The sequence below is a fragment of the Ursus americanus genome, chromosome 23 (assembly GCF_024610735.1).
Source record: "Ursus americanus isolate L20-20 chromosome 23, mUrsAme1.1.p, whole genome shotgun sequence".
Lineage (NCBI taxonomy): Eukaryota > Metazoa > Chordata > Mammalia > Carnivora > Ursidae > Ursus > Ursus americanus.
In genome coordinates, this window is record NC_142149.1 from 1972010 (window position 1) to 1985123 (window position 13114).

The window sequence follows — 13114 nt, forward strand, 5'->3', positions numbered from 1 at the left end:
CAACCGCTCCAGGTCCATGTTCTTTCCAGCCCCCGTCTGTGCGCAGGAAGCACTGTGAAAAGTGCTGCTGTCCACATTTACTATGTTTTCTTTTTACATTAAAAAGAAGAATCACCCATGCCAGCTCCCCGCATCTGACCAACCGTGTAGCATCCCTGGGCGCAGGAGGGAGGTGGAGAAGGGGACAGGGCGGTGCCGGCCCACGGAGGCGAACGTGTACATGCACGCCCTTAGCGCTGGGCAGACACAAACCTAAGTGTTTCTGGGAAAGACACCGGCTGCCGCAAACCCTGATGTCATGAATTTGGAAAATAATGCTTGACGAAAAATACTACCATCTTAACGTGTAAGGGTGCTTCCGTCTATTTCGCAATCCTCACGAACCAGTCTTCACAATGAGAGTGAAGCTGCTTCCCATGAAACAACGGGCACCTTTCATGGAAGAGCCACTTCCTCTCCAAATCCTGGCTTCAGTTTCCTTCCACTCCAGCTCTCCAGCCAGGCTGTTCCTGCTGTGCCTTACCGGAGGCATTCTGACCTGTGCTCCCTTACACAGTATCTCACTTCCCCACATTACCTATTGTTTTCTGCATCGTCATGTAGTAAACTGGCTTTTTTGGGTGTGCGGTTCCCTGATTTTAGCATGTGCAGACCTGCGTGGCCACCCTCACAACCAGGACAGTGAACATCCCTTCACCCCACACTCCCTCCCACTCCCGTCTCTGACCCGAGAGTTGTGTCTTCTCCAGAATGTCCTGTGAATGCAACCAGACCAGGTGTCTCCCCTGGAGCTGCTGGCCGTCACTCCACACGGTGCTTCTGGGGCCACCATGTGATCATGTGTCAAATGTCCCGCCATTTCCTGCAGGCTGTGCCCCCTAGACGAAACATCTTCTGCTTCTTCGTTCACCCCAAGGACGTTCTGGTGTTTCCAGTTTTAGGTGGTGATGAACAAACCTACACAAACACCCCCCACGTGTTCTCATGCGGACGGTTCATTCCTGTCGGATGAGTGCCTTCAAGTGGGCCCACGGTGTGGCCTTCCCATGACGCGGCTGTCTTACATGGCCGCCCCCCCCACGTGTTCTCATGCGGACGGTTCATTCCTGTCGGACGAGTGCCTGCAAGTGGGCCCACGGTGTGGCCTTCCCATGACGTGGCTGTCTCACATGGCCGCCCCCCCACGGGTTCTCATGCGGACGGTTCATTCCTGTCGGACGAGTGCCTATGAGTGGGCCCACCGTGTGGCCTTCCCATGACGCGGCTGTCTCACATGGCCGCCCCCCCACGGGTTCTCATGCGGACGGTTCATTCCTGTCGGATGAGTGCCTGCAAGTGGGCCCACAGTGTGGCCTTCCCACAGCGTGGCTGTCCCACGTGGCTGCCCCCCCCCCACAGCAGGGGCTGGTGGGAGTGCTGGCCGCCCTGCACCCTCGGCAGCCTTGTTTTATTGACCCACCTTGTGGGTGTGAAGCGGCTTGGTGTGGTTTGGGTCCGCGTTCCCCTAATGCCTGAAGGTCGTGAGCACCTTTCCTGGGCTTACTGGCCATTCTTAAATTCTCTTTGGTAAAGTATCTCTTTAGGTCTTTTTCCATTTTTGAATTGTTTTTTTTTTTTCTTATTTTTTCCTTTGAGATATCTTTATATACTCTGGACACAGTCCTCTGTCGGCTCTGTGGTTTGCAAATATTTTCCCCAAGCCTGCAGCTTGTCTCATTGTCTGAGCAGTGTCTTTCAGAGAGTAAACATGTTAAATTTTGATGAAGTCCAATCTCACAAGTTTCTTCTTTCGCGGGTCGTGCTTAGGCTGTCGAGCCGCTGCGCACATTCTACATCTGGGGGGCTGACAGGGTGGGGGCCGGCTGTCCTGACACAGTCCGGGTGAGGGGAGCAGAGTCCCCGGAGGCCTGGCTGCCCCGCCAGCCCTGCCATGGGTGCAAGATGCCATCAGGAAGCGCAGCCGAATCGAATGCCAGGTTCCTCTCCATACAATCAGAAGGTTTAACGAAGTAACTGAAAAAATACATATTTCTCATTTATGTGATTTTTAATAGCTCCTTTTACTCTGGAGAACTCAGAACACGTGGTGCTGTTGTTCCCGTGTGGCTCAGCGAGCACAGGTGGTGTTCGATTGGGAGCGGCCACAACCGTGCTGAGGGACTGGGACGGGACAGGGCAGCACACAGACACGGGGGCAGTGGCTGGGTTCCCGCCCTGCCTGGTGGGGGAGGGGCACACGAGTCTGCCCCGGGCACAGGCAGGTGGGAAGCAGAACAACAAGAAAAGGTAAAGCAAGACCTCTCTGGACAGGTCACCAGGCGTGACCTCGCCATGATGAAATGTGCCTCTGCACCACCTCCCCGGTCTGTATACTGGTCTGTATATGGTGATGGGAGCACAGGCGATGGAGGGAAATGGGCCCAAGAGCGCCTGCGGAGCTCCCCGGGGCAGCCAGCTCTGCAATCTCTGCGATCCCGACAAGGAACCCAAGCAAGCCCACTGGCTGACTGGACCTAGTCTTCTATTATTTTTAAAAGTTTTCTCCACATCAGTTTCTCCAGGCTTACACTGTTTGTTTAGCATTCGTAAACGGTTTTCTGGGTCATCGCCCCTGGAGGTGAAAGTGGCTTAGAATTTGGAGGAGCAGCCGGAGGGTGAGTGGAGGAGCCCCGAGCTCACAGGCCGCCGGCAGGGCAGAGCGAGACTGACCAGGGCGCGGGCGACACGGGGGAGGAAGGGCTCCACGTGCGCCCTCCCTCCCCCGTGTCGCCCAGCCCGTGTGCACCACAGTGCAGCCCCCGCTTCCGGACCGCGAGCGTGGACAGCAGGCAGGGACCGCACAGCGCAGATAGGGAGGGGAGCACGCGCCGAGCGGGCTCGGGCACCGTCACTAGAGCGGGTCATCACTGTCTGCCGGCGGACTGTAGCGCGGCCCGCAATCTGAGCCGCGGCTGCGCGGTGCTGCGCTGAACAGTGGTAACGGAGGAAGGCAGACGGCCGGCTTGCCTGTGTGCGGTCCGCTACACCCGACCCCGAGGCTTGCGCCCTGGCTGGCCCCTGCAAGCCAACACCTGCCTGCAGTCCCTGCTTCTGACCGCTGTGTCTGTCCCTGACCGACAGAACACGTCTGGCTCCCCTGCCTGCCGCCTCCCCTGGTTCTCCCGCTCCAGTGATTCCTGCTCGCCTGCACCTCACCTGTCAGCACACCTCACCCCCGCTCCCCTGCCTTGGCCTTTCTAACCTAGTGCAGCACCGACCAATGTCACGGCAATCCCTGCCACCATAACCCACCTTGCTTGTGAACAAAAGCACCCTGAAGTAGACCAGTCACATGATTTCCTTAGACAGTTACTCAAAATTTGACAGTAATTATACTCAGTGAATTGTTTGCAGGTGCCCTAGTTATAGTTTCTTGATTCTTTATTTTACAGGCATCCCATGTGTCTCTATTCTCATAGAAAAATTTAAAAGACGAAAAGAAACCTATGTCATTTAACACAGCTCCTCCCCCTGTACTCTCCCACTCAGAGTGAACAACGGACCCACCATTTCATGTCTGTTTCACCTGTATGCACACACGCAGAGGCATGCGTGGTGTAAACATACTCGTGGCAGCCTCCTGTGTGTACTGGTCTCTGTCTGCTTTGCCCACTAGCAGCACGCCAGATGGACCGTTCTGCGCCACGCCGAGCGGAGCGGCCACAGAGCACGCAGTCCTTGGCAGGACCTCTCCCCTTGTGCCCGCAATAGTGGACACTTAGGTGTAACCTTCTTGTCTATTTCCGTGACACACAGGCAAGGAGTTTTCCAGGAGAGAAACCCAGAAGTATATTTGCTTTTTCCTACCTGATTTAATTAAATTCAGGCCTTAGCGGTTCTCACCCACGATTTTGTGTATCAAGACTTAGAAAACTATTATCTTGTATGTTAATCCCAGAAGAAACGGTGTCCAGGGCAGAGGGTTTAAGAATAACTACCTAGATGAACCAGGATGAGTCAAGGTGAGTGTCACAAACACACACACGCACATACACGCACACACGTGCACACACACACCCGTGATGCAGGTCAAGTCTGGAGCCACAGAGTAGTTCGGACCCAAGGAGGTCCACAACAGGAGGCAGCTGGCCGCGCATCAACCTGGAAGGACGAGGAGAGGCCACACCACCACAGTGCACCACGAAGGACACGGCTGGACTGGGCCGTGACATTTGCCCTGAGACAGAACACAGAACAGGGGCGGGGGGCGTGCAGAATATCACCAGGCGAGCTGGGGGAAATTGGGTAGGTGCTAGGCTATGACCCAGCTATGGCAGTCGGGCAGCAGAGACAGCCTCTGTGTGCAGCCGTACGTTTGCTTTGACTTAGTGTTGGGAGTATTGGTCAATGTTCAGAAGTATTCAGCTTTCATTCTCGTTCTTTTAACATGGCCACGCGTGGAGCCGCGTCCTACGCTGATCACCAGTGCAGCAGCCACAACACGGCCTTCGCCAGACAACGGAAGTACACACCCACACACAGGGAAACATCCCCACGCTGACCGGAAGTGCCCCTGGGAACCAAGGGCGCCTGCAGACCCCGAAAGCCACACAGCTTAAAAATCTTACTTACTTTTCTATTAAATCCAGTGTGACCCCAGGCACCAGACTAACGCATTTCTGCATGCAAAACCTGCAGAGAAAGGAGAGAAAGTGAATCACACTGAGGGGCCATTTAACAGGAAATACAACAGTCCCCCAGGGACACGAGGGCCTACAGGTGGGGCGGGGGTTTCTTTATCCTGGCAGCTTTCCCACTTATGAAGAAAACCCGACTGCCAGCCTGTCCCTGGAGGGAGAGAAATCTGACATAGGGTCTCTGGGGAGGGGCCCCGGCGAGACAGGAAAGGAAGCGTCTGCCCAAATAAAGGACGCACTGCTTCTCTTCCCTTTTTTCCTTCTTAAGAAAGCAAGCTGAGGAGGGTGTCGGCAGGATGGGCGAGCATGAATGACTTTCCGGCACACAAAGAAAAATGTGGGAGGAAACACAAAACAGCGAATTCGATGATATCACTTGCTTATCACACACCTGACTGCATCGTCACACTGAGCCTGGACTCCCGCAAGGCACACGGCCGGACAGCGAGCGCCCTAACAGGGGGGCAGGGAGCCACCCCTCTGCCTCCTGCCCGGGCTACTGGCACACAGCAGGGAAGAAGCAACTGTAACACCGAGTAAAAAGGCAACTTACAGCTTTTAGTGGGAGAAATGTGAAACATTTAATTCACCTGCTTCACAGATGACGCTCAAATAACCCCCTCCAACCACCCAGTAGGCCCACGGCGGGTATGCACACCTACAGGACTGTGCGTCACTAGTGGGACACGAGAAGTGGAGGACGGTCGGAGAAGGCCAGGGGGCCCACGGGGAGGGGACGGGTACAAGCACCAGGCCACCTTTGGGGAGACAAGGTGTGACACGTGCGAGGTGGTCGGGTAGGCTGGGTGATAGACCAGGAGGGATGGCAGTTGTGAGGACACGCGGCTCCCGAGGGCGGCCTCCAGGGTGGGGGGATGTGGAGCTGGCTGCCAGGACCCCCCATGCACCGCCATCCCGCTGCCCCCGCGGCACCAGGGCACACGCAGCTCCTCTGGCGGGTTCAGGTAAGTCTCTCGGTGGATAAAAATGGTCTTCAGGAAAGGAATTTTCCAGTGTAATTCTGGGTCCTACACAAACTGTGCCCCTTTGTCATTTGTCTTAAAATCTGTAACGTACTCATCCACTGGCACTTCTGGATTCCAATGATGATAGGATAATTTGTATCAGACGAGTCCCTTTATCAATAATAATAATCAGTTCTGGACAAAATACAAAAACAACCATGTAAAAGCACCAAGAAGCCAATGGATACTGGCAGACACAGAAGGGAAGTGACCCCAGAACAACTCTGGGCAAGTCCACCACTACTCAGCGAGTCCCGCGGGCACGCCCCAATCCACACAGCACGCGGGGGCCATGCTCAACCGGAAAGCAGTCGCCTCACTGGCGGAGCATCTCCTGGAGTCCCCGGCTGACCGCTGCCCTGCACACGCAAGGGGGAGACTCCTGGGGCCCCCGAAGAGACAGTAACCGGAAGGCCGCACTGAGACAGTCAACACCCGCTCCCAGGGAGCGCACCAGCAGGGAGAGCTGGCCCGCCACGTTGAAGGAGCCTGATCCACACCTGGCCTTCCACTGACCTCCCAGGGAGGGGGCACCATGCTTTCGTTACAACCATGCTCCAGGACTCAGAGCCACACGCCAGCACTACGAGCAAAGCCAAAGGACACCAGTCCTGCCACCAAACCACCTGCAAGCACAGAGCCAGACACTCCATGGAGCCTCTTGTTGTAGCTCCCACAGTGGAGTCTCCTCTCTAAAATCAAGAAGAAAAACAGGTAAAAGAACCAGATTCATAGTTGACCAGATTTTGGAATCAGCAAAGACTTAAAAATTATAAAAAATAACTTAATTATTATTTGGGAAATAGGCATTTTAAGCAATCTGCTGAAAATATAAAGTTCTATCAAACAGAAAATTAAAAACAGGGACAGCATGCGTTAAAGGACTCAGGGTAGTTGTACGCAGAGCAGCGTGGACAGATCAGTCACTGATGCCCCACGGATTTTGCTTCAGCTGGTAATATTGATCCCTTTTGCACCAGGATTGTTGACAACTGGTTTCTCTCTCCTCCCCCTGCTGAGAGCGTTACTGGCCACGAGAGAGGCCAAAGAGCAGGCAAAATCAGAGGTGGTGGAAGATCAGACACGATCACCGTAACAACAAACACGACAGGTGGCGCTATTCTGTCTGCGCTACCTGGTGGTGGGTGGAGCTCATGAAGAGGCTCGGGCCCTTCCGACTCCTCTTTGTCAGACACGCCCATTCCAAGCAGTTTCACGGCACCTGAGCCCTGCTCACCTCCCATGTGCTGATCCCCCAGGCCGGGGTGTCTGGCCGGGCACATGGACACCTGAGGCTGGATCTCTGTCAGGGAGCAGCATCCTAGCTTTGGCCCACAAGATGCCAGCACACCCCGACCCCAGCTGTGATGACCAAAGATGTGTCCCCGTGTTGCTGAATGTTCTCTCAGGGGCAGGATCACCACCGTCGAGAGCCACAGCCCTACACCAAGCAGCAGTATCTCTCACATTTTCCAGAACGGTCTCTCTGCTTCCACTCCTGCCTGCTCGGCCTACCCCTCTACCCAACAGCCAGAGCGAGGCTTTTAAGGAGTAATGTTAAGAAAAAAATGTTGAAATAAGTCATTCCATCTGGCTAAAACCCTCGAGAGGCCTCCTGCCACTCAGAATGAAATACCAAGTCCTCACCTGGGCCTACCACGGAAGGCCCTGCAGGATCCGGCTCCCAACCACTACTGACTTCACATTCTCATGCTCACCCTTCCTCACCCTGCTCCATTCACCCTGACGGTCCCTCCAACACACCAAGCAGAGACCGCCTTCAGGGCCTTTGCACTTGCTGTTCCCGTGGCCTGCAGTATCCTTGAACCAGGAAACTAAGATTTCCTTCTTTATTGTATCTAGATTTCGACCTCCTCTGACCAGCCTAAGGAAAACAACACCTCCATTCTCTATCCCCTCACTCTGTGTTATTACACAGCTATTTGTATCTAGTCTTTACCATGGAAGGTAAGTTCGGGGGGTAAAAGTACTTCTCTCATCTTCTTGATCACTACAACTCGTGTCTAGGATGGTACCTGACACATAGTTCTGCTATCTGATAAATACACGTGAGCAACTGAATACAGTACGAAATTGATGTGGTCATTTTTATGGGTTTCTTATATTTCACCCATATTCTTGTTTTCCTGTCACTCTTGAAAGCAAGTAGCTTCAAGATTTTATGAACAAGTTATTTAATGTTAAAAAAAAAAACCCCAGCTCTGTAACCTCATAAAGTATCTTGTAACTGCTCGATGTTGTGTCTAAAAATGGAAAGACATTAAATATATTTTCCTAACTAAAAACACAACACGCATTTACCATAAAAACTTAGAGGTACAGAACATTACACGTGAAAATTACCCCAAATCCTAAGACAACTGTTACAAAACACTGGATCATTCCGAATGATTTCTAGGATAAAAGAAAATCCCCGTCCCTGTAAACCCCAACAGTACGGACGTGGATGCGGGGGAAGCATAAGTCTGCCCCCCCCCCACCCCCACCACTGCACACATGTGGCCACTGCTTCCACACGTGCTCCTGGAGACAACCAGTATCGACACTTGGGTTCTTGTTTCTTTCCATAAGACTGCCATACACATTATAGCTATTTTTCTAAACATTTTCCCCCCAATATTTTCAAACACTCAACAAAGCTGGAAGAATTTTACAGGAAAGGCCTGTGTCCCAGCACCTGGGCTCCACCACAACCATGTGACTACACTGGCTTTGTCACGGCTCTGTCTCTCCCGCCACGAATCCACTTTCCTTTTGGTGCAACTGGCGATACTGTACACTCCCCTCTAGATTCTTCAGCACGCATGCCGACGTCGCAATACTGGCTTATTGCTTTTGTCCTTGATGCAAAACCACACACGATACAGTGCACACATCTTTACCACACATTTGTCGACTTCTGACGACGTGCAACCCAGACCCCTACAGCGACCACTACTGACATCCCAGAATGTTTCCTCTTGTCTTTCCCAGCCAATTCCTACTTCCTACCATTGCCCCCGGGGGCAAAATCTGTTCTCATTCCTCCCCCAACTCACTCCTCTGTTCTAGAATTTCACAGAAGCAGAGCTGTCCAGTGTGCACTGTTATACGAGGCCATGTCCAGCCAGTGTGATGTTTCCGAAGTTCATCCAGGGCCGTGTCTGTATCATGGGTTGATTCTGTTTGACCGCTAACTAGCACTCTGTCACATGAATACCCTGCACTTTACGATGCTGTTTTGTACCTTGTCCTTGTACACCTCGGACGGTATAAACGCTGATACACACAACGTCACTCTCTCAATGTGTGAGCACTGTACGAACACCAAGTCTGTTGTCCTCAGGATGTGTTCTTAGAAGCGGACTTGCCTGACAGATGGTTACACCTGGGTTGAATTACTCCTCATTGTCCGATGGCTTTCCAGAAAAGAATTGTCATTTACTGTCACATTAAGGCTGAAATACCCATTTTTTCACTTCTTGCCAATACCGGGTTTGTCATCATAAAAAACGAAACCACCGTCTGCCCGACTGACAGGTGTGAAATGACATGTCATTTGACTTTCTTTGATTAGTCTTGAGGTTAAACGCCAGTTAATAACTTTCGGGTTCTTTGTATTTTTCTTTTGCTTGTTGCCTGTTCATGCCCTTATTAGCATTTTTATACTGGGGTACTCATCATCTTACTGATTTTTAACAGTGTTTTATACATTAACAGAATCAACATTTTGTTACGTGTTACAAAATTTTTCTCAACTTATAATTTTACAGTTGACCCCAAACCATCACAGGAGTGAGGGGTGCCAACCCCTCCGGCAGACGAAATCTGCGTGTAACTTCTGACTCCCCCAAAACTTAACGACTAACAGCTTCTGGAAGCCTCACCGATAAGTTAATTAGAACGTATTTTGTACGTGTACATATACTACATTCTGACAATAAAGTAAACTAGAAAAAAGTGTTAAGAAAATCATCAGAGCAAAGGCAAGAGAAACAAAAGATAAAATGAACTTGTGGGACTTCATCAAGATAAAAAGCTTCTGCACAGCCAAGGAAACAGTCAGAAAAACTAAGAGGCACCCACGGAATGGGAGAAGATATTTGCAAATGACACTACAGATAAAGGACTGGTATCCAAGATCTACAAAGAGCTTCTCAAACTCAATATGTGAGAAACAAATAAACAAATCAAAAAATGGGCAGAAGATATGAACAGACACTTTCCCAATGAAGACATACAAATGGCTAACAGACACATGAAAAAATGTTCAAAATCATTAGCCATCAGGGAAATTCAAATCAAAACCACACTGAGATACCACCTTACGCCAGTTAGAATGGCAAAAATAGACAAGGCAAGAAACAACAATTGTTGGAGAGGATGTGGAGAAAGGGGATCCCTCTTACATTGTTGGTGGGAATGCAAGTTGGTACAGCCACTCTGGAAAACAGTGTGGAGGTCCCTTAAAAAGTTAAAAATTGAGCTACACTTTGACCCAGCCATTGCAATACTGGGTGTCTACCCCAAAGATGCAGACGTAGCGAAGAGAAGGGCCATATGCACCCCAATGTTCATAGCAGCAATGTCCACAATAGCTAAATCGTGGAAGGAGCTGAGATGCCCTTCAACAGATGACTGGATTAAGAAGTTGTGGTCCATATATACAATGGAATATTACTCAGCTATCAGAAAGAACGAGTTCTCAACATTTGCTGCAACATGGACGGCACTGGAGGAGATAATGCTAAGTGAAATAAGTCAAGCAGAGAAAGACAATTATCATATGATTTCTCTTATCTATGGAACATAAGAACTAGGAAGATCGGTAGGGGAAGAAAGGGATAAAGAAAGGGGGGGTAATCAGAAGGGGGAATGAAACATGAGAGACTATGGACTATGAGAAACAAACTGAGGGCCTCAGAGGGGAGGGGGTGGGGGAATGGGATAGACCGGTGATGGGTAGTAAGGAGGGCACGTATTGCATGGTGCACTGGGTGTTATACGCAACTAATGAATCATCGAGCCTTACATCGGAAACCGGGGATGTACTGTATGGTGACTAACATAATATAATAAAAAATCATTAAAAAAAAAAAGAAAATAAAATCATCAGAGAAAGCACATTTACAGAACTGTCCCGTGTTTACTGAAAAAACTCCGCATCTAAGTGGATACGTGCAGTTCAATCCCATGTTGCCCAAAGGTCAACTGTATTTTAAGTTCTGTTTACTGTTTTCCTTGCCGTACAAAACTTAAATCTGTGTTTAATAAAATCTATCACTCCCTTTATGGCTTTTTAATTGTCTCAGCTGATCATTTTCCCAGTATTTTTGTGTTTTCCCTTTCACATCTGAGTCTTTGTTATATTTGGAATTTATTTTATTATGTTAAGAGGAAGGGATTTAAAAACTTCAAATGGTGAGCCATGTGCCCCAAATACTAGATACTGAGCAATTCATTCTTTTTCCGAATTATACATTCGGATACATACAGACTCTGTTTTTGGAACGAGATCTCAATTCTGTTCCATTGACGTGAAGGTCCACACTCTCAACTGTACCTTCAAAATGCACTGGTAACTGGTAGGATGAGTTTGCTTTCACAAATCTTTCTTTCTTTTTAAATTTTCATGGCGATTCTCAAACATTCGTTCTTCCAGTTGACCCTCAAAATCAATTTGTCAATACTGTGTTGAATTTATGGTTTAATTTAAGAAGAATTTATATCCTTAATTTACTGGGTCTCACCATGTAATTGTGTGGCCAAGCCCTCCTTTTATTCAATTTCCTTTCATTTCAATCAGCAAAGTTTTATGGGATTTTTCTATCTATGCATGCAATGTGTTCTGAGCCAGTTCATGTTCCTGTCACTGTCTGTTACTGTCGCTGTTATAAATCAGATTCCTTTCCTTCCCAGTATTTCCTTGCTGGCTATTTTTAAATACAGAAAAGGGAACACGTTTTAAACGATTATTGTGAAAAATACCATAGGTGAAGAGCATAAAACATGGACGTGATAAAGTCAGTACAAGCAGCGCCCAGATGAAGAAATGTGCGCCCGCAGGGCTCCACGGCCCCAGGCACCCGCCGCACCCTCAGGAGGCAGCACTCGCCCGTGTGCCGTCCATGCGTGTGCTCGGTCAGCAGCCGGCTACTGCCGGTAGGCTCCCATGTGTTTTAATTTGTTATTTTTTTGCAAAGCTGAGGTTCAGATCACACACAAATAATGCGACTTAGCCTTCTCCTTAGAAGATGTACACTTTTCACGTTGATTTCTCATCTCAGGATGATACTGACTCACGTTTCCAGAACAATGTGCTGGATGAACTAGAGTCAGTCCACACCCTTCTCTGGGTTCTAACAGCACTGACGGAGACACAGAGTGATGAGAGCGGCTGGTGTGGAAGAGATTCTCTCACACAAAGCAAGGAGCCTTCTATTTTTGTTACAAGTTTTTATTAAAATTCATTTTTAATTTTATCAAATAATGTTTCTCCTTTCACCCATTAATATGATGAATTATGTTAATAGGCAGCCTAATGGCAAGTTGTCAAAGCCATCCTGGAATGGATCTCACGGCGGAAGCTCACTCTTCTCTTCCTGCACCGCAGGTCCTAGTCGCTAACAGTTTATTCTGAGCTCAACGGTAGCGGCTGTGTGTGTGTGCGCGCCTGCACACGTGTGTGTGTGTGTGAGTGTGGGTATGTGTATGTGTGTGCCTGTGTATGTGCATGTGTGAGGCTGTGTTTGTGTGTGTGCATACATGTACGTGTCTGTGTTGCTGTGTGTATGAGCCTGTGTGTGTGTAGTGCGCACACACGTGTGCCTCTGTCTGACGGTGTGTGCACACATGTACGTGTCTGTGTTGCTGTGTGTATGAGCCTGTGTGTGTGTAGTGTGCACACATGTGTGCCTGTGTGACGGTGTGTGCACACATGTACGTGTCTGTGTTGCTGTGTGTATGAGCCTGTGTGTGTGTAGTGTGCACACATGTGTGCCTCTGTGACGGTGTGTGCACACATGTACGTGTCTGTGTTGCTGTATGAGCCTGTGTGTCTGTACGTGCGCACACACGTGTGCCTCTGTGTACCTGTGTGTGTATGCGTGTACGTGTCTGTGTTGTGATGCGTATGAGCCTGTGTGTCCGTGTGTGTGTAGTGCACGCACACGTGTGCCTGTGTGCCTGTGTGTACACACGTGTACGTGTCTGTCTTGCTGTGTGTGCACATACACACGTGTGCCTGTGTGACTGTGTGCACACGTGCGCACATACCAGATGTGTCACGGTTGCTGCGCCCGCCGTGGTAACCTCTGGAACAGGACACAGACGCGCGCCTGTGGTAAAGTGCGCTGTGTGCCCACATGCCGCTGTGTTACCATCTGCTCCCTTCTGTATTTCAAGAACAATTAC

At 49.9% G+C, this 13114-nt stretch overlaps 1 protein-coding gene across 3 annotated transcripts in view; it reads right to left on the reverse strand.

Annotated features, from left to right (window-relative positions):
• The window catches only part of RPTOR (regulatory associated protein of MTOR complex 1), a 317986-nt gene that overhangs the window by 127662 nt on the left and 177210 nt on the right, over window positions 1-13114 (reverse strand). For all 3 annotated transcript variants that reach the window (XM_045813984.2, XM_045813983.2, XM_045813988.2), the window contains one exon: window positions 4612-4671. In XM_045813984.2, the coding sequence (XP_045669940.1) occupies window positions 4612-4671 (60 nt within the window). The remainder of the gene's footprint in view (window positions 1-4611; window positions 4672-13114) is intronic.